General features: G+C 45.4%; 2 protein-coding genes and 3 pseudogenes across 5 annotated transcripts; 2 read left to right on the top strand and 3 right to left on the bottom strand.

Annotated features, from left to right (window-relative positions):
• Nucleotides 1–858: 858 nt before the first annotated feature.
• LOC310793184 (dynein axonemal assembly factor 10 pseudogene) lies at nucleotides 859–1,935 on the top strand (annotated as a pseudogene). Its single transcript has one exon. The product of its transcript is annotated as a dynein axonemal assembly factor 10 pseudogene (transcript).
• Nucleotides 1,936–6,137: 4,202 nt separating this feature from the next.
• On the top strand, nucleotides 6,138–8,339 carry LOC310793177 (SEC23-interacting protein-like; the record flags this gene model as incomplete). Its single annotated transcript, XM_083654936.1, has 1 exon — nucleotides 6,138–8,339. The coding sequence occupies one exon, from the start codon at nucleotides 6,138–6,140 to the stop codon at nucleotides 8,337–8,339; it is 2,202 nt and encodes a 733-aa protein (XP_083511062.1).
• A 572-nt stretch (nucleotides 8,340–8,911) lies between these two features.
• On the bottom strand, nucleotides 8,912–10,012 carry LOC310792980 (intraflagellar transport protein 52 homolog pseudogene; annotated as a pseudogene). Its single transcript has one exon. The product of its transcript is annotated as an intraflagellar transport protein 52 homolog pseudogene (transcript).
• A 403-nt stretch (nucleotides 10,013–10,415) lies between these two features.
• On the bottom strand, nucleotides 10,416–16,562 carry LOC310792981 (CBY1-interacting BAR domain-containing protein 1 pseudogene; annotated as a pseudogene). Its single transcript has 2 exons — nucleotides 15,870–16,562; nucleotides 10,416–10,553 (listed from the first exon to the last, which is right to left on the bottom strand). The product of its transcript is annotated as a CBY1-interacting BAR domain-containing protein 1 pseudogene (transcript).
• Nucleotides 16,563–18,930: 2,368 nt separating this feature from the next.
• LOC310792982 (TRAF-type zinc finger domain-containing protein 1-like) lies at nucleotides 18,931–20,694 on the bottom strand (the record flags this gene model as incomplete). Its single annotated transcript, XM_083654737.1, has 1 exon — nucleotides 18,931–20,694. One exon carries the CDS (start codon nucleotides 20,692–20,694, stop codon nucleotides 18,931–18,933), a length of 1,764 nt encoding a protein of 587 aa, XP_083510863.1.
• Between the last annotated feature and the right edge of the window lie 990 nt (nucleotides 20,695–21,684).

The following is a 21,684-nucleotide window of genomic DNA, read 5'->3' on the forward strand; positions in this document are numbered from 1 at the left end:
CCGTTTCTTTCCCAACCCCACTTCTTAACAGCCTCAACATATGATAACTTCCATTCTTCTCTGATCTTGTTCACTTCATAACCCCGTGATTCCCCCCAAATGTAGGCACTTGGTTTTTCCTCCTTCACATTTCTAACTCTCTACCCCCTGCTACTACACAGTCAGTCTTCCCACATCTCCTACATATCTTGCTTTTAGTACACACAGCTGCCCCATGCCCAAACCCCTGACAGCAGAAACACCTGAGAGGAGCTCAGACGTTCTCCCTCTGACTCTCTGACACACACTCAATCACAACCATACCACCTCTAGTGATCCTAATCAAGTGAACATCTCTGACTTGTCTTTCAATAAACTTCCCAACCTCATGTAGTAGACTCCAAAAAATTCCGTTAAACGATCTGCCAGCCTTGACCATTCCAACCAAAAAAGACAATTTCCCCCTACTGAATCATCAGAATCACTCACATCCTTCCATTTCCTTTTCCTATCCTTGCTACCAAGGCCTCTCACATCCTCCATCTGACCCCATTCTCCTCTCCTGCCTGCGATCCCATCCTTCCTCTCATATCCTCCGTCCTCTGATCCAAATCTTCTTCTTTCCCTGTCAACCGTCGGATCTTCTCATTCTTCTCATTCCTCCTCACTGCTCTTCCTCTCCCAACCCTCAATGTACCTCAAAGGAGCTTTTCCCTCAAATCTCTTGTGATGTTGTGTATGCTCTGTCTGCATACTGTAAGTGATTTATAACAGACACTGATGATGTGTATTAGCATTTATGACATCATCAGTGATGTCATAAATGCTTCCCTGCTGATCTACTGTATAGGACTCATAAACTGTTTCTCAGTATGAAAGATGTCAACGCCACTCGAAAAGCCTCAAATAATTGCTCACATTCAGAAAATTTTGAACTACACGATTTTTGACACTAAATGGATCCCCTGCAGCGCAAAGTTTGTCTGCCTCGGGAACATGGCAAGAGGTACTGGAGTGATGCAGATATATGAATTGCAGCACGGAGAGCTTCAACTCCTGAAGGACGTAGAGACGGCAAAACCCATCAAGTGCGGGACATATGGAGCCACCTCTCTACAACAAAGACACATAGCAACTGGGGATTTTGACGGAAATCTCAACATATGGAATATGGAGATGCCTGAAGTGCCAGTGTACTCTGTCAAGGCTCACAAAGAGATAGTGAACAGTATAGATGGGGTGGGAGGCCTTGGGATTGGTGATGGTGCGCCTGAGATCGTCACTGGAAGCAGAGATGGGATGGTGAAGGTGTGGGATCCCAGGCAGAAAGATTCACCTGTAGCCAACATGGGGCCGGTGGAAGGAGAGCCCAAGAGGGACTGCTGGACTGTTGCCTTTGGTCATGCCTTCAACGATCAGGACCGCTGCGTGTGTGCGGGCTATGACAATGGGGACATCAAACTGTTTGACCTGCGGAATATGTCCCTGCGGTGGGAAACCAACATTAGAAATGGGGTATGCTGCGTGGAATTTGACAGGAAAGACATCAAGATGAACAAGCTGGTTGCCACCTCACTGGAAGGAAAATTCCACGTCTTTGACATGAGGACCCAGCACCCCACCAAGGGCTTCGCCTCCGTTTCCGAAAAGGCTCATAACTCAACCATCTGGCAGGTGAGGCATTTGCCTCAAAACAGAGACATCTTTATGACCACAGGAGGAGCAGGCAACCTACATCTATGGAAATACGAGTACCCTGCTCAGAGAAGCAGGAAGGCTGGGGGCGATGTGGACATGGGCGTGGCCGGCTCGATCAACCTCTTGCAGAACGTCACTCTGTCCACAGAGCCCATCGCCAGCCTGGACTGGAGCCCTGATAAGGAGGGCCTGTGCCTGTGTTCGGCCTTCGACCAGTCCATCCGCGTGCTCATCGTCACCAAGCTGAAACGTGTTTGAAAAGGTAGGCAGAACCATAGACTGACGGTCAGGCTGAGTGCCACTCAATTCGAAACAAGACAACTCGATTAGTAACTCCAAGTAAAGCCCAGACTCTGGGCATTACATCAATCAAACCAATCAGATTCCCTCTCACTCCCTTTATACAATTCGCGGGTGTGGAGAATTTGTTTTACCGATCATAATGAAAACATTTTCACCTCATAATTTTCACATACATCACCCAAATAATGTTAATTTTTTAACAAACATTTTTTTTTGCACTCAAGGGAATATCGAAATCAATGTTGTCTATTCATTTTAAGAATGGCATTTAACTGTTTCTGCAAATTAATTTGAGTGATACATGCTGTAATCTCCATGCGTAATTTGGACATCTCAACACCATCACATCATATATCAATAAAAAAAATGTTTAAACAAGATACTCTGGTTAATCTATTTTGTTAACCTTTTATCCATTCAAAATCATACATCAAAAAGATTTTGCTCTCAACTGGCACCTGTTGCTTGCTTCGCTCCCCCAATCAGCATCTTCTCCTATGCTCTCTCTCTCTCTCTCTCTCACACACACACATACACACACACACACACACACACACACACACACCTGCTATTTGGTGTGTTTTTCAGTACAGTAATTGTCACATGCAACTGCCTGCGCTGCGGGCATTGATGAGAAGGGGGGAAATGACAAATGCTGGCAGGATAGATACAATTCTCTAATGAATTGTTGAACCAAACATGTCGGATTTTGTGTAAATAAATCAATAGAAATGAATAAAAAAGCTGATAATGAAAACTTGCGCTGGTGGAACGAATTTCCACTTGAAAGACATCAAAGGCATCACTCAGTGGCAGCAGCGGAGAAAGAGAGAGAGAAAGCCCGAAAAACATTTATGGCAGTAACATACACAAATTATAGATGCAAGGTTAGCCATTCTCTTCTATGGTAACGCTTTATATTAAGGTTCTATTAATAAGCGTTAATTAATAGGTAATAAGGCTCTTATAAGGTGCTTATTAACACTATTAGTATGTTAATAATACTATATAAGTGTTAATAATCGCATTATAAACATATTTATTGGTAGCTTATAAGACATTTATAAGCACTTTATAACCACCTTTACTAGCTGGTTTTGTTACTTTATTAAGCCTAATAAATAGTTTGTTATGACCTTATTAGCAGTTAACTATGCACTTATTAACAGTTAACTATGCTTTTTGCAGGTACCTCATGAGCCCATGCTCACTTCCTGGATAAGCGATGAAAATGTCAGAAAGATCCAAGCGTCGGTTCCAGAGTTATTCTAGAAAAACCTCTTATTGGCTGTTTAGAAGGCTTGGGGAGGCTTAATTTACATTTTTGTCGCATCATGCAATTCTGCCCCTCTTAGAGACACAAACCCCTGAGTGAAACACACATCTCTCAGAATCATTCCCCTGGCCGTTTGGCCATTCAGACATCTGCCTCCATTGAGGCATAAGTGCATAATAAAGGATTTATTAACCTTAATAAGGCACTGTTCTCGCTTTAGATCCGGTACCTGCAAAAAGCATAGTTAACTGTTAATAAGTGCATAGTTAACTGCTAATAAGGTAATAACAAACTATTTATTAAGCTTAATGAAGTAACAAAACCAGCTAATAAAGGTGGTTATAAAGTGCTTATAAATGTCTTATAAGCTACCAATAAATATGTTTATAATGCGATTATTAACACTTATATATTATTATTAACATAATAATAGTGTTAATAAGCACCTTATAAGAGCCTTATTACTTATTAGTGATGGGAATTACGGCTCTTTGAAGGGAGCCGGATCTTATGGCTCCATTCCTTTCTGAGAGCCGTTCGAAATAGCGGCTCCTCGTTCCTTTTTTTTTAATGGGGCGCGCACTACTGTTTCTCTGAGAAATCACTAATATAATGATATGGTGATTTGGATCAGATTTGATTAGACCCACCACTATTTCATTTTGCATCAGTGGACTGCAGCAGCATTAAATTACTCATACAGTATTTCCAGACCTAATGTCAATAAACTGCATTGTAAACATTACACAAGGTGACACCATATCATCTGCTTATTTAGTCGGCAGATGCACTCCGGTTTTGATATTAAGCTGAGTCCGCCCAGGCCAGCTACAGCATGCGCCTAACGAGTGCACCCGACCTATCCTCCCTGCCCCATGCTCCCTGCTCAGCGGACTAGCAGAGGGAGGGAGGGAGGTCTAACCTGTGTGTGTGCTGGGGAGCGGCAGGCAGTGAAATTTGGGCACAACATTAAAACGAACGGCTCTCAAGTAGGACTCGGTTCCCTTCGTTCCTAGCAAAGAGCCCTTCAATAGATTCGGGTTGTTCGCGAACGTCACAACACTATTACTTATTAATTAACGCTTATTAATAGAACCTTAATATAAAGCATTATCTCTTCTACTTCTGCCCTCTCCTCCCCCACTCCTCGCCTCACTCTCATCTTGGTACTGTAAACCAAAACACACACACACTATATTTTTGCCTGGCATAATAGCGAATTCACGCTTGTCATTAGTCAAAATATCGTCTGGACCTAAAACACAATCAATCAGCTCCAACTCCATTCTCAAATCAATTGGACACTGCTTTCAAGTCTGAAATTTACCTAGACTTGATAGGGGGATGTACAACATTTCACCTTTTCACCAACCGGGGCGCTGCTTGATGATGTCACTAGGTTGACTGTAAAGTACAGTGGGGTACAGGCTAGTTGGCGTTGGTATTAAATATTTTGATTTCTAACAGGCTCACAATATGCTGTTGTGTTTCTGACTTGGATTGTGGTTGTTTTGATTCATCAAAATGTTAAAAATCCTTATACTGTACTGCAGTCAACCTACAGTAGTGACATCATCAAGCAGCGCCCTAGTTGGCAAAAAGCTGAAATGTTCATCTTCCTAGCAAATCTAGGTAAATTTCACAATTGAAAGCGGTTTCCTCTCTTGTCTGAGGTGAAATGCAAATTCATGTCATATGAGTCATATGATCAAATGTTTCCTGTCCTCTTTAAACAGTAACCGCAGCACATGGAAGCGGAAGTCGGCGCGGACGTCCACTCTACAGCGGAAACCCTGAAATATCGGCCGTCTGACCCAGAGTCTTATTAGTCGTCAGACTCTGGGTGCCTAGATTGCATCACTGGTGACATCTGATATATAATCAAATTAAAGTTCCATTGGCATTTCATATTCAATAAGCTATAATTGCATACACATTATTAATTGGTATAAGTTATAGTTATGTCATAAGGACATACTCATATAGACAGACACTACAAAGACAGCATAATCTGTCATGGCATTGAGAAGGTCAATGCATTCTGACACACATGCACACAGACAGACATGGCGCCATCTTATACAAACAATTATTAGTTATTAGCACACATAGGTTAAAACCAAATTTTCACCCTCTGCCTACAGGCTGATCTTGCTTGGCTCCATGAAGTCTTTGCAAGACAAAACATGTGTGCTCAGCCCTACTGCATGTCAAGTGACCAGATATGCACACATACACACACAGTTCCAACACACACACACACACTTCCAAGAGCATCCCATTCTCTCCCTCCTCCTCTCTGCCTATAAAGTACATGTCAAATTGTGACATCGCCACTGAATATTTTGGAACTCTGTACGTCATACCAAATGTGTAGATTGAGAATTCAGTCCTTTGGCAATGAAGTTTGCCAAAGTATGTATGGCTTAAATATAAATACAACTCATTGATCTTACTTTCCTGGACTCCTGGCTTCTATTATTATACATGTCTGGTCTTATCATTTTGGATCATGCGGATGAGAAATAGTGATATTGGTATAAACACCATTTCTACAACAACATCAGTCACTGATGACATCACAATTGCTCGAGTGACATCACTGATGACATCATCCTCGAGCGCTCGAGTGATATCACCAATACTATGCATAAGTGATATCATCAGTGGATGATAGATGTCATCACTGATGTCACTTGAGCAATAGGGATCTCATCAGTGATGATGTAATCAGTGATGATGTCACACACAGCTGTCCTTATATTCCAGCTCCAGAGGTCCAACCACTGTCCCACGCACTGCTGTAGAATCCCTACTCTCGCCTCTCCGGCACAAACGTTCCCACTTTCGGGACTGACATTCACACAGGCCACTCCCACAGATGATGCCATACAACTACAATGTCTATGAGCTCGTTCAGCCTCATTGGTTCTTCTGCAAACAAGTGGAGTCAAAGAGCGTCTGGTTTCCTTTCAGCATCATCGACTCCATTCAGCTGGAGGACACGTACAACTCAGTTCAATCAGATCCAGAGAATGTGATTGTGCGTACAGATGGAGGGCGCTACGATGTGCAGCTGTACGACCGCATGCGGACTGCAGTGTACTGGGAAGAGGAGCCTACAGAGGTCCGTCGCTCCACTTGGTTCTACAAAGGGGATACGGATAGCTGCTTCATTCCCTACTCTGAAGAGTTTAGTGAGAAGCTAGAGGCAGAATATAAGAAAGCTGTGTCTACCAAACTGTGGCAGCGCAGGCTGGCGTTCCCATCAGGGGAAACCATTCTCATGGACAATCCAAAGCTGATAGTTCAGTTTCCGCACTCTGCCAAGCCGGATGAGTGGGGTGTGGATGGGCAGACCAGGCCCAGAGTGGTCAAGAGAGGCATTGATGATGACCACGACAAAGTTCCTGATGGCGAGCTCCCACAGGTGGATCATCTAGTGTTCATGGTGCATGGAATCGGTCCTGTCTGTGACCTGAGGTTTCAGAGCATGGTGGAGTGTGTGGACGACTTCCGTAATGTGTCGCTGAAGCTGCTGCAGAGTCACTTTAAGAAATCGCAGGATGAGCACGCCATCAGCCGGGTGGAATTCCTGCCTGTACATTGGCACAGAGCTCTACATGGAGACGCCACTGGGGTGGATAGGAGGATAAAGAAAATCACCCTACCCAGCACTGGACGTCTACGTCACTTTACCAATGATACCTTGCTAGATGTGCTCTTCTACAACAGCCCTACTTACTGCCAGACCATCATGGACATAGTTGCCCTCGAGATGAACAGACTCCACACCCTGTTCATGAAGAGGAACCCAAACTACAAAGGAGCCGCATCAGTGGTGGGACACAGTTTAGGTTCCCTGATACTTTTTGACTTGCTCTCGAATCAGAAGAACAGCTCTCATGCATCCGCCATGTTCTCCAAACCCACTCCAAAGGGAGGTCCCCCACTAGGCAACAAACAGGTGACGTCCCCTGTCACACGGGCAAATCATGACATAGCCCTGCCAGCTGTGGAAGAGGAGCCTAAAGAGGAAGGGGAGGAATTTGAAGATCTTTCTTCTGTGCTTGAATATCTGGGCTTGTCTGAATACAAGAGTACCTTTGATGATGAGAAGATTGACATTGAATCTTTTCTTATGTGCACAACCGAAGACCTTAAAGAGATGGAAATCCCACTGGGGCCCAGGAAAAAGATTGCCAAATTTGTCAAAGACAGAGTGAATACGCTGGCTGTACATCAAGAGACGAAAGCAGAAGTCAGGGAGGTCAGTCAGCAGGTGGTGGTGCCCACACCAGCAGCTGAACCCCTTCCTGATGCCCCCATCAAGAAGCTTCCTGTGGGCAAAACCATCTCCTCCGGCCATGTCAACTGCAATTACTTTAAAGTTGGAACTGGACAGGTTTCAGTGCTCTGCCACGCTCTGGACTTTGAGCCGGTGAATTTCTTCGCCTTGGGTTCTCCAATCAGCATCTTCCTGATGGTCCGGGGGCTGGAGCAGATCAAAGACACTTACCAGCTGCCCACATGCAAGGGATTCTTCAATATTTACCATCCGCTGGACCCTGTGGCATACAGGATTGAGCCCATGATACTGCCAGACTTGGACTTGAAGCCTGTGTTGATCCCACATCACAAAGGGAGGAAGAGGCTGCATCTTGAGCTGAAGGAGAGCCTGAGTAGGATGGGCTCGGACCTGAAGCAGGGCTTCATCAGCTCCCTGAAGAGCGCCTGGCAGACGCTCAACGAGTTCGCCCATCCTCACACCTCTGACCAGTTGCAGGCCGAGCTGGCCATGGTGGCCAGCCACATCAAGGAGGAGGAGGAGAAGCAACAAGTGGCAGAGGAGCACAGCATTTCAGATAGTCCTAAGCCACAGAGAGAAGAGGAGCCCCAGGTGAAGATAGGGATGCTGAACGGAGGGAAACGCATCGACTATGTCCTGCAGGAGAAGCCCATTGAGAGTTTCAATGACTACCTGTTTGCCCTCCAGAGTCATTTGTGCTACTGGAAATCTGAAGACACAGCACTGCTTATGCTCAAAGAGATCTACAAGACCATGGGGATTCCTGAAAATTAAAGCCCCCCTCCAGTCTGTTTTCCTACCTGTATAACTGTTGGTGTTGCTCTTTTCTTCATCGGCTCCTTTCTTAGTGCGAAGCCCTCCACCCTATAATGTTTATACCTACTTATTTATACTTTCACTCCCTGATCCTTTGATACACAATCTATAACTACCAACCCACTTCTAGTTACCCTTACCGATTTTACCGCAGCAACTTTCTTTTTCACAAACTTCCCCAACTCGTGCAGATTACTGAATATTCCATAATACCTTTGATACCGCTCTCATTCCTACAAGATAAGAACTTGACAAACTTTTACGTTTCTTTTCAAGTCCCCTTGAATCCTCATTTTCTAAATCACTATCGCTCGCCCACTCCAACGCCATTGCCTCTGCCCGTATCAGGTAGTGCGTTCACGGGCAGCGTAAATTGAGCAGACATTTTTTACTTCTGGTCAGGAAAATAAAAACTTTCATTCAAACTCATGAGTTTGGGTCACTCCCCCACAAAAAGTGTGCCCATGGTATATTGAGCGCGCTAAGCGCACAAAATAAAGTAGAGATGAGCGTGCAAAGCGCATGCTTTTCTAGTCCTCCATCACTGAGTCCTTCTCTGAGGAGAAATTTTCATCTAGATCAAACTGGTCGAGACTGGGCGGAGGCAAATCTCTGAAGGCAGGTGGAAAGACAGCAGCTTGCAGCGGAGGTAGAGGGCGCTCAAACGGTGTGATTAGCTGGAGTGGCTCGTGTTTGACATTCAGCTGCTTGTAAGAATTGATGACTTGGGCTAAAGTGTCGGTTGATATTTTGAACAGAGACATATGGAAGAGCGAGGTGAAGTCCGTGGGGTTTTCGTAACCCTCTTGCAAGCATACTCGAAGTCGTTCTGATAAGCGGCCCGTGTCTGGTACCATGGTGTAATCTGTGATGTCTGGATAATCTGCATCGATCTGATTCAGGGGAATATTATCAGTCATGAGCCACTGGAACACCACATCCATTATTTTACTGTTCTCCTCTTTGTCCAAGTACTGGTCACTGAACATGTGACAGGAACCCAGCACTGCCAGCTTGCCACCTTCCTTTACCTGATGGAAAGCCAGGACAGGCCTGTCGCGGGGGAAGCAGACTGAGCCGGTGGAAAGGATAGCAGCAGCGGGCTTCATCACACTCAGGGTGGCACCGTATGGGTACACAAACGTGAGAGCCTGCGCATTATTTCCTGTGACCAATTTGCCAGCGGCCCGACTGAACTCACTGTTCAACACACCGTTGGACACAAGTGCCTCTTTTGGATGGAAGTACTTGTAGTAAACGTTCCTCACAACTGCATCATTGTTGACCATTATTCCAAACTCCTCCAGGAGGAAGTTGATATTGGTGTCAAATTTAGTTTCTCCTTCACCAAGCATGACAAGGATATCTCCCCCTCCATCTAGGTACTGCTTCAGCACCTCCATTTCTGATCCAGTGAATTTCTCCCTTGGGCCAGCAGTTATCCACACCTTGACACCCCTCAGCTTATCCAACGACAGCTCTTCTTCCATACTCTGGATCTTCCATTGCCCTTTTAGCCTCTTCTGCAAGGACTTGTATCCTCTGTTAGCAGTAAAAAACTCTCTTTTTGAAGCATTGAAGATGACAGTGTTCACACACTCAATTCTAGTATAGAATTGTGCTTGGTCCATGGTCCATGTTGTTGCCACAGGTCAGTGGTCATCCAATTTAGAACCTCAGCAGGGAGGGATTTATGACATCACTAATAATTGTCACAATGTATATGACATCATCAATGATTCACGACAACACTGATGCCACAATGTGTCACACACACACACACACACACCCCGGTTTAATAACAAGGCGAGGGGAGCCCTCGCTAGGGGATCCTTTGATCTCCTGGGAAGAACTACTTTTATATCTATGCCAGGCTTACAGACTGGGGTGTGCCAGAAAGCAAATCCATGTGTCTCCCTGCATAGGGGACATGCCAGGAGCCTGGGTTTGCCTTCAGATTGACAAGTTAATTCTTCTTGAACCGCCCAGGTCAAGGGTCGTCTGCCGAGTGTCAAGGGCTCCCCTTGCCCCTTGTTATAAAACCCGGGTTATATTCAGAACCTTGAGTTTTATCCACAAAGGCTCCAGGGAGCCCTCGCTAGGGGATGTCATATCTCCCAGCTGCTTCAGGCTGGCCTCCTGTAATGGTTCAAAGGGAGGGCCTTTCAGCCCCTGTAGAACCACAGCCAAATTCCAAGGGGGCACCTGGGAGTAGGGCGATTCCTACGGGCCCCCTTCATAGACCAGTTTATTCTGGCTGGCATCCTTGCATTTGAGCCCAAAGTGGCCCGCCGACAGGGCCGCAAAGTAGACTTATCGTGGAAAACGGCTCTTCCCTAGTCAATCAGTTCCTGGAGAAAGGTCACTATGACCATTTCAGAACAAAGAAAGGGGTCGTGGTCTCTCTCACGGCACCAATTTTGGAACAGCCTCAACCTATGACTGTATAAGGTTCTGGTGGAGGGAGCCATATGGTTCCATATGGCATACGGCGCGCACCGTGCTTTTATAGATATTGTGCATGGGGTCCCATGCAAGGGGTCCACAAGAAACCAGACAGGAGAGCCTCAGACACTATTCATTCTTAACCTCATCAAAGTAGGCCAAAAAAGGGTCCCAAATAGTCGAGAACCTTTTAAGCAAGTTGGCTAATTTACAGACTATGTTGAGTGGCACCTGCAACATGAGTACTCATCAGTTATGACCACAAAAACAGACGGAGTCATGTTAGGCTTGCAAGAAACAGATGAGAAGAAATCAAAAGACATGATTGTGGCCCTGAAATGCAATGACAGATATGTCCCTCATTACCCTGTAGATGAAGATGGAGAAACTACCATGGACCCAGCTGTTCAGGTTCTGACAGGGGACCAACTTACAAAGCAAAATGCACTTCGTTCCAACCATGGCTGACTTTCACTGCAGTATAAACTTGATGTAATCTTCAAAGAATTCCACAGCACAAAGTCAAATGCAGACATACACCAACTGCGGAATTTGGTAAACCGGCGGAATGTAACAAAATCAGCCCTTGGAGAACATTACAGGCCCTGTAATGTATTCATACATGATATAAGTGATGCTTCCATCATCACTGCAGCTCTCCATTACTTCAGCATGTTGCAGGCCCTGTGATGTGATGTAACTGATGCCTCCATCATCACTGCAGCTCTTCATTACTTCAGCATGGACTCTCCCATGTCAAACCACATCGGCAAACATGGAAAAGCAAGCATGGTTGGTTAGATGAACACCTGTACAATATCGTAAGTCATCCCCTGCAATGGTTAATTCTGCACGGTCGTTCATGATGTATTTGTCTACGTCGCAGGGGATGCACAAGTCATTCTATCCCAGGCTAACATTCAGACTCCCACACCATTAATCAGATGTCAGTTTCCTGACTGCAGTCACCAACCCTTCAGAAGTCAAACAAAAAGAAAACAGCATGAGCAAAAGGAACACAATGTCAAGATTCTAGACAACCAAGGTCAAAAATCAAGAATGAATGAATTTATTCGAAAAAAAAACAAAAAAAACACCAACAGGCATACAGTACAAAATAACTCATGAAAGATATCACAATAAAGTCGTTAAACCGATTTCCATTGTGTTCCTGAGGTCTTGGCAAACAGAAAAGTGAATTTAGTCTTGTGAGGCTATAAATTAATTTTGCAATGCATGCCTGGGAGACCTGTCTAGTGACAACACGGCAGCGCTGGGGCATGACCGCCCGACCTATTAGGTGGGAACGAGAATGATTGACGCATGATCAAACAAAACATAAGGAAGGACAAAGAGGAGGACCTCAGGCCAAGCTCCAGGGGCCGCAGCGGCGGGAGGACAACAGGCTCCACTCCAGAGGTATAGTCATTAATGAATTTTGTTGAGAAGAAGAAATTATGTGGGCATTTTTGTGAGAGTTGCCGCAGTGGGCCAGCCCCAGACCCGACTTTGCTCAGTCATTTCTAGGGTGGAGACTCTGGAGACAATGTCCCTTCAGCAGTCTTCCACATGTGCGGCAGGACTAAGCGGTGACCTGGTCCAGGTCTTATGGTCTGGAAGTGGCTCGAGCTGGTCCATGTTGTTATCACAGGTTCAGGGTTGATTGGCTGGGCTGTGAGCAAGAGTCGACCAATATTCACCTTATGTTCCAACACAGGGGTCACCAGTTACTTTCTATTGTGTTTACACTTCCTGTGACAGTACAGTACTAGTGACCAGGTAAAACAGATGGGTAATAACACAACTGGGTAAGTGGGCGGGGCTACATAAGGTGATATTCACCTTGCTCGAGTGACATCACTGATGACAGCGATGCACCGACTGACTGATAATCTCACAATGTATGACATCATCAGTGGGTATGACATCATCGGTCACCACTCTGTGTGGCATGACATCAGTGGGTATGACATCATGAGCTGGTATTCACCCGTAGTTTTCTCTGGGTGATCCAGTTTCCTCCCACAGTCCCAAACTGTTTGTGTAGTATCTTAATGTAATTGAGTAAAATGCATTGTATATAGGCTAAACTGTGTTGTGTGTATATACAGTTGGTACAACTTTGAGACATGCTTGTTTGATAAGAGGCAATAAACATAACTGAACTGGTGACATGACTCACTGATAGCATCATCACTGATGACATCACAATTGCCCGGTGTCATTGTTGTGACATCCTCGGTGATCTGGCCACTTTCTTTCGGTAGAACGATATCAGAGCTTACTACGTACTCGAAAGAATGTCCCCAAAGGTGACATGTACATGGGGTTTTTGTTCCACACAGACAAAAAACAGTGAGAGAATAAATTTCACCGTAAAACTTCAAATTAAACACTGTGAGTCCTAAATAGACGCCGGTCCCATATAGACGCTGTCTGCGTACATGTTTTGGTAAATAAAAGCCGGTCTCAATAGAGGCCGGGTATTTTTTGTGTTGCGCAAAGACTGAATTCACAGTCACTTACGGTAATGACGTGGGGAGTATGTGCGTGTTTCTTCTGGTTTGGTAGAGGCAGAGGAGACATTCGAGTAGGCTACTTTCTCCCCAAGTTTTACGTTTTTTCCCCCTACATAACCAATATGTTTCAAGTACCGCTATGCATACTGCATTGTTTGATGCTACGGACTGCACAACATAAACATTCAAAACTCAGCCGCGGAGTGATTTTAGACTGTCTGGTTTCTATAACTGCAAGTACCGCGGTAGAGAAGTTATGTCGTTAGCGCTGTAAAAGTGCATTTCTGTCAGCGGAACAGCGATCATAAAGACAGTATGGATTATACTGGACATGTATTGGAAATATTTGATAAGTCTGCTTGTTGCACAACACTGTATTGTTTGATAGAAGTGACCAGCTGGTTACTGAGCTAATGTTAGCTGCTGCTAAAATGCTAATGCTAATGTTAGTTACCGTAAATTCCGGACTATAAGCCGCGGCTTTTTTCCCGTTTTTTGGCCTTTTTTGCCCCCTGCGGCTTATATAACGGTGCGGCTTATCTATGGATTTTTCCAGCAAACGGCCACTCGGGAACCTCCAAAATCTATGGATGTTGGTATGAGGCAGAACGAGAGCAAGACAGACATTATGAGAGCGAGACCCTGATTGGATGATGTTGCAAAAAATGTGCCTCGCGACCTGATTGGAGCACTGTGCCACTACTCTCTCTCATCCACTACGGTAAAACACCCTCCCTCCTCCCTCGCTCCGGGGGGAAAAAGGCAGCGATTGAGCCTGAAAGACAGTCTGAATGAAATTGAATGTAACATTCCCAATTCTATGTATTACATTCTAAAAAACTAACAGCAACATTTTGGAAGGCTAAGCCACACGACTAGCTCGTTGTAATCTAACATCATGCTTCAAAAGATGGAGAACTGGCTGTGTTACGACGATGGCGGCGATTGAGCCTGAAAGCCATGTCTGAGACAGTAGCGAGACAGGAACAACAACAGCAGCAGCAGCAAAGGATCATGCACAAACCCGAGACGAAAGGGACTGTCCGTCAGGGCGCGGACGACTGTGTCAGCAACTCCCTCCCGACTACCAGGAGAAAATTACAAACTTCGGCGAATTCACACAAAGAAAGATCAAGGAATATTCCATCGGACCGGAGCAGATCATAAATATGGATGAAGTGCCTTTGACGTTCGACCTGCCTCTCACTAGGACTGTTAACAAGAAAGGTGAATCGTCCATCACGTTGAGAACCACAGGTCACGAGAGAACGAATTTCACTTGTGTTCTTGGCTGCACAGCATCTGGAGTAAAGCTCCCGCCGATGGTGATTTTTAAGCATCTCACAATGTGTGATTTTGTCTGGGGATTAGTGACCTGACTTTTGTTTTGTTGAAATGTTAATAAATGGGAGCTTCCCCAAACAGCCATCTCTTTCCCGACAATCCCCTCTGTGCACGAAGCCTTACATATGGTAATTAAACATCAAAACACCCGCAGCTTATAGTCCGGTGCGGCTTATATAAGAAAAAAATAGTCACCTTTGAAGGTGCGGCTTATAGACCGGTGCGCCTTATAGTCCGGAATTTACGGTAGTTACTCGCTAGCTAATCAAACTGCTGCTTTCACATGAAAAACAACTGTGAGTGGTAGTATAATGTTACTTGTTTGAAATATGGCTGTTTGGCAGAGGGAGAAGAGGATAGCGACGAGGAGGAAGAGTTCAACATTGAACTGTTAGTTGAGGACGATGATGATTAGGAAAAGGACATCTCAGTTTTGTTGCCGTATTTGTCTTGTTTGTTCCAATCTGTACTCTACAATACTAGGCATCTTCTTTTGTGTACTGTAAGTACTATCATACTGGTTTAAATAAACAATTTGATACTTTCCAATCTTTGCTGAGCAAGAATTGTGTGCAAAAAGAATTAAAGGCCGGTCCCAAATAGACAAAAGAATGTCCTCAAAGGTGACATGTACATGGGGTTTTTGTTCCACAGCCAAAAAATCTGTGAGAGAATAAAGTTCACCATAAAACTTCAAATTAAACGCAGGGTCCAAAATAGACACCGGTCACCTATAGACGCCGGGTCTGGAATTTTTTGGTAAATGAACACCTGGGCTATTTGAAGTTTTACGGTAACTTTCATCATCTGTGCCTTCCTCCTCCTCCACTTCCTCCTCTTCATCTTCCTCCTCCTCCAAATCATCTTCATCCACCTCTCTTCTTCTCTGTTGGCTGCTCGTCCTTTGTTGCTGCTGAAACTTACAGGTCTGCCGTGTCTCTGTCTCTCTCTCTCTGTGCCGACCTATCCTGCTCTCTCTCCTTCTCTCTCTCTCTCTCTCTGTCCTCCTCCCTCCCTCTTTGTGCTCCAGGTCGTCATCCTCATCCACACTTCGAATGCTCTGGTTGCATGCGGTGTACACCTCTACCTCCTCTCTTCTCTGTTGACTGCTGCTCCTTTGTTGCTGCTGAAACTTGCTGACACCGGTCTGCTGTCTCTCTCTCTCACTGTGCCCCCTCACCCTGCTCTCTCTCCTCCTCTCCCGCTCTATCCTCTTTCGCTCTTTGTGGTCCACGTCTTCCTCCTCACCAACACTTTGAATGCTCTGGTAGGCTGCGGTGTACACCTCTAAAGCCTTGGCGTGGAACAACATCTCCACCGTCACAAATTCACCAAAGACGTACTTGATGTCCCGGATCTTCTGCTTCTCAAACTCATCTATGGTCTCCTCCAGCTGCCTGGTGGTGCGCTCGGCATCAAAGGTGGCTGATCGCAGCTCACTTTCAGCATGGGAAAGGACTCGCCTATCTGAGGGGTTTCTCAGTCTGGTCCTCTCAAGCTGAGACATTTGTTTGGACATTCTGTCTATGGCACCTTGAGTGGTTTTCAGATCATCCCTTTTGCGTTTCACTACAGCTCCATAGCTCTTCAAAGGCTCTATGACTTTGGCTTCAAGTCTCTCCACCTCAGCTTGACGGTAGTCTTGAATCTTGGCCAACTGGTCAGCAAACCGTTTCATGCCCCACTTCAGGTTTGGCGTTTCAGTGTCTGCGTACAGGCTGATTTCCCTAACCAGCAGGTCAGCCTTGTCCAGCAGTTTGGCTGTTTTACGGATGTAGCCAGCAAACAGTTCACACATCTTTCCAAAGTGTTTCTCCACATTGGTTATGTTTTCCTGGATCTGTCTTGTTTGGTTGTCCCTAGCTAGACTCATCATGGCACAGACAGGCTGTTAAAAACAATGAATTCCACAAGACAGGGAATGCAAGGAAAAAGGCATAGCAACCACAATGAGCTGCTGTACTTGACGACAGACTTTCACTCCCATTCCTACTTATAGCCTATGCATGGAAGGATTTATGCATTCACTGATGATGTCACAATGGGTCTGTGCTTAAGTAGAGTATTTGACATCACAATGGCTTTGTGCCTAAATGATTTGTGAGATGTGCATCACCGATTATGTCCATCACCAATGACATCACAATTGTTCGAGTGACATCACTGATGACATCATCCCTAATGGCATCATAATTGCTCGAGTGACATCATTGATGACATCATCCCTGATTAAATCATTACTGATGACATCACAATTGCTCGACTGACATCACAATTGCTCGAAAGAAAGACATCTCTGATGACCATAGATATAGAAATGTACCTCATTGGCCTGTGGATCCATCGTCAATGCCACCCCCAAATTGGCCCGATCAAGGCTGCTGATGGGGAGCTGCAGTTTTTCTGGATAAAAGGGTTCATCGTTTACATTTTTCAACCGATTTCAATGAGGCATTTTCATTAAGGTTTATGATCAAAGTAGTGTTGATTTCCGTTGGAGCATGCAATCACTGTGTGTGTGTGTGTGTGTGTGTGTGTGTGTGTGTGTGTGTGTGTGTGTGTGTGTGTTTCTGTGTGTCACCTGCTGCCTGCTGTGGGCAGTGATATCACTAAATGACTGTCTGTCTGTGTGTGTCACCTGCTGGCTGCTGTGGGTATAGTGCTATCCCTAATTGGTGTGTGTGTGTGTGTGTGTGTGTGTGTGTGTGTGTGTGGGTGCGTGCAGGCATGTGTGTCACCTGCTGGCCGCTGCTTGGGAGCTCTGCAGGTACTAAGGCTGTCAAAGAATATTCTATATTCGAATATATATTTGAATATAAAAATTAAAATAATATTCAAATATGAAAAATAATATTACGTTTTATTATTATTATTATTATTATTATTATTATTATTATTATTATTATTATTATTATTATCATCATTATTATTATTTATTATAATTATTACTTTTTTAAACATTTAACCAGGTAAAAAACCTGGCCAAGAGGGCAACATAAAAAACATACATCGTTTGCCTATAGTTATTTAAAAACATTACAAAAGTCTAGGCTACTATAACTGTACTATACTGACTGAATAAATATTAAAAGAAAACAATGTTTATGTTGATTTGTTTTAATGCTATACCAAAAAAAAAAATATATATATATATATATTTCTTTTTCTTTTTTTACCTTTATTTATACAGGGGGAGTCTCACTGAGAGCAATGCTCTCTTTTTCAGCAGTGCCCTGTTCACATTCCCACACACATTCATACCTGGAAGCTGACCAGTACAACCACAGTCTGATCTGCTGGCCACTGATCAGCTCCACTGGAGCGGTTGGGGATAAGGGCCTTGCTCAAGGGCACCTCAGTGGTGGTAATGAGGGAGGGGCAAGCGCTGCCTTTTCACTTTCCCCAACCAGATTTATCCTGCCGGTCCCGGGGATTGAACCGACGACCTTCCGGTCACAAGCTCGCTTCTCTAACCATTGGGCCACCACTGCCCAATATATAATATACCAAGTATATAAGCTCTCTGGTTGTATTGGTTTGCCTTGCCACACAATATCCTGCTGCCTCCTGTCTCTCAGGAAGTGTATGATCCATTGACAGTTGGGAGCTGGCACATCGACTACATCATCCACCGACCTGTTTGCCCGGTAGGCAAACGTCAGGGGGTCCAGCAGGTGTCATGTCGCGTCCTTCAGGTGGGCCAACACCACTCTCTCGAAGGATTTCATGACCACAGACGTCAGGGCAACAGGCCTGTAGTCATTAAGTCCTGCGATGGAGGCCTTCTTTGGAACCAGGATTATAATAGTGTTTGAAGCAGGATCTGGGAGGGGTGGGTGGTGGTGAGGTGGCAGGAGCAGGAGAACGGTCATCGAAGGGGTTCTGGTGTTTCATTCTCTGAAAATTTGGCAAAGTCCTACTTACAGGGGTCAATGATTTTTAAACATATGCTTTTGCTATATTATTCACTGGATAGACAGCACTGGGTCACAGTTGGCATATCCTGATGGTCGAAAACGACAGACTCCTCTTAGCGCCACGCTACAGAACTCACATGGAATGACCAGATCGCCCCTCTAGTGGACTGGCTGGAGGACTGTAGGAGGGTGGGGAGATGGATCGAGGGAAAGTACGGAAGTTGGCAGTAAGGGTGTCAGGTATGCTGTGCATCAGGGACCAAGCATGCTCATCCTGTCCTCATTATGTGGAGAGCAGGGTTGCTTACTGAAAGAGGCAACGGCTTAGGATGGACTGCAACCAGCCTGATGCAAAATGAGGTTCTCTTCAGGAAACAGCTCCTCACAAAACTCACAGGGCAGCATGGCATCTGTTTGATCATAGTCCAGGAATCCACTCAAACCTGTGCCCATGGCAAAATGTTGGAAGTTGTTGGGGGGAGAGAGTGGAGAGATTAGAGAGGTGTTGAAGGTCCTTCCCAGTTTGTGGTCCCAGACATCAGACCACTGTGTCTGCTCTACGCCCTGCTCCCCCACCTCCCCATCACTACAGTCCTCATGCAGTGACGGGTCCACATGGGGCCAAGCACTGTTGTTGTTGTTGCTGCTCTGGATGTCACCCTGTTGCAGCAAGTGGCTAAACATTGTATTACTAGGGGCAATGTTCTTCCTGTCTTCTAGGCCTTGAGGTCCCCAGGTGCTGTTATAAACTCTGTTATCAAACAAGTGGGGAAAGGCTCGCGGGTCGCATTTATCCTGATGGTGGAAGACAACAGACTCCTCTAGTGCCACGCCACAGAACTCACATGGAATGACCAGATTGCCCTCTAGTGGACTGGCTGGGGGACTGTAGGAGGGTAGGGAGATGGATGGGGAAGTACAGAGGTTGGCAGTAAGGGTGTCAGGTATGCTGTGCATCAGGGTCCAAGCATGCCTGTTCATCCTGTCCTCGTTATGTGGAGAGCAGGGTTGCTTACTGAAAGAGGCAATGGCTGAGGATGGACTGCAACCAGTCTGATGCAAAATGAGGTTCTCTTCAGGAAACAGCTCCTCACAAAACTCACAGGGCAGCAGCATGGCATCTGTTTGATCATAGTAAAGGAATCCACTCAAACTTGCACCCGTAGCAAGATGTTGGAATTGGTTGTTGGGTGGAGAGATAAGAGAGTCCACATGCAGCCAAGCACTGCCACTGTTGTTGTTGCTGCTCTGCATGTCACCCTGTTCCAGCAAGTGGCTAAAAGTATTACTAGGGGCAGTGTTCCTCCTGTCTCTTAGGCCTTGAGCTCCCCATGTGCTGTTATAAACTCTGGTATCAACCTCACAGGGATAGGCTCTGTTATAAAGTCTGGTATCAACCTTACGGGGATAGGCTCTGTTATAAACTCTGGTATCAACCTTACGGGGATAGGCTCTGTTATAAACTCTGGTATCAACCTTACGGGGATAGGCTCTGTTATAAACTCTGGTATCAACCTCACGGGGATAGGCTCTGCACTCCGCTGCACTAATATTGTTATTCTCGGGGGCCCCTTGTTGTTGGGCACACAGGTTTCCGATGGAGTAGGTTTCAAACCATGCCCCTGGAGACTGTGGTTCTGCTGGACTGTGACTTGTCCGGGTGTTGTTCCTCTCTTGTGGCAGTGTAAGGCTTCCACACAAGAGTGGATGTATAGCTTGCTCCCTAAACATGACATTGCACTTGCAGAGTGGGCAGGGCTCGGTGCATGTCCCACAATAATCCTCATGCTCTTTGGACTGACTGAAAATAAGCTCCAGGTCACAGTACTGGCAAGAGACCAGCCGCTGAGGACATTCAGAGCTCTGGTGAACAGCAATATGATTCTTCCCAATCTTTAAGCCGCACTTGCATTTAATCTGCATATGCTCCTGCTCCTTGTGTTTCTGTAGGTCTGACCGGGGCACTGGTTCCTGGCACACCTCACATCGTGCGATGTTTCTTCTGCAGTGGATGTCATGAATGGTTAAATTGGCCTCTGGAATGTCATGTTTGCAATTGCCACATAACTGTGTGTTTTCATCTGCCATGGCTTCACCAAAGCATTTGTTTTCCAAGTAACGATATGCTGTATAGCTAATTGGTGATGTCACCAGTGATGTCACTCGTGCAATTGTGATGTCATCAGTGAGTGATTTAATCAGTGATGATGTCACCAGTGATGTCACCCGAGCAATTACAATCTTTTTGCCAAACTGGCTGCCGGCCTACATCTGGCTCTGTCAGAAGTCTACTTCTTTGGTGGTGTTTTATGGCAGTTGGCATCTTTTATGTTGCATTACCACCTCCTTCTGGGTTTCATCCATCCACTGTTTCCCTACATTCTGTAAAACCCGCTCGGTTCCTGCTGCATGTCTGAAGGTCGGAAGGAAGGCTGACTGACAACCCTCAAAATCACTGATGATATCACTCACTGATGACATCACAATTGCTCGAGTGACATCACTCGGAAGGCTGACTGACTCACAACCTTGAGGACAAATGACATCATCAGTGGCCGGCAGCAAGCTGCCTGGCAATACTTTTGCCAGCCAGCCAGATGGCAGATGACATCAGTAACAAACATGCTGCATGGCATATAGCGAATTTGCGCTTGTTATTACTATTACTACTAGTACTACTACTATGATAGGGCAGCGTTCCGCTGATATCACATGAGCAATGCATACGTATGTCTGTCTGTCTGTCTGTCTGTCTGTGACATGATCAGTGATTTATGACATCACTATAGTGGTGACCTGGCCACCAGGCCGAGCTGTCTAGAAATATCTGATGTCGTCAGTCATTTATGACCTCATCAGTGATGTCATGCACATAGTAGTGTGAGCTGTGATTGGTCTACTTTTGTGGGGACATACAGTAACATACAGGCAGACAGACATGGACAAACCCTCTTCTACGGCTCGGCCTGGTGGCCACGCTATACTGTACACAATAGCCGCATTCAGAATGGTTCACTCATTCACTATTTATTCCCCATGTAGTCTATAGTGAAATAAATGGGGAATGATCAAAGTTTC

The sequence above is a fragment of the Poromitra crassiceps genome, assembly GCF_964638095.1.
Source record: "Poromitra crassiceps genome assembly, chromosome: 18".
Taxonomy (NCBI): Eukaryota; Metazoa; Chordata; class Actinopteri; order Beryciformes; family Melamphaidae; genus Poromitra; species Poromitra crassiceps.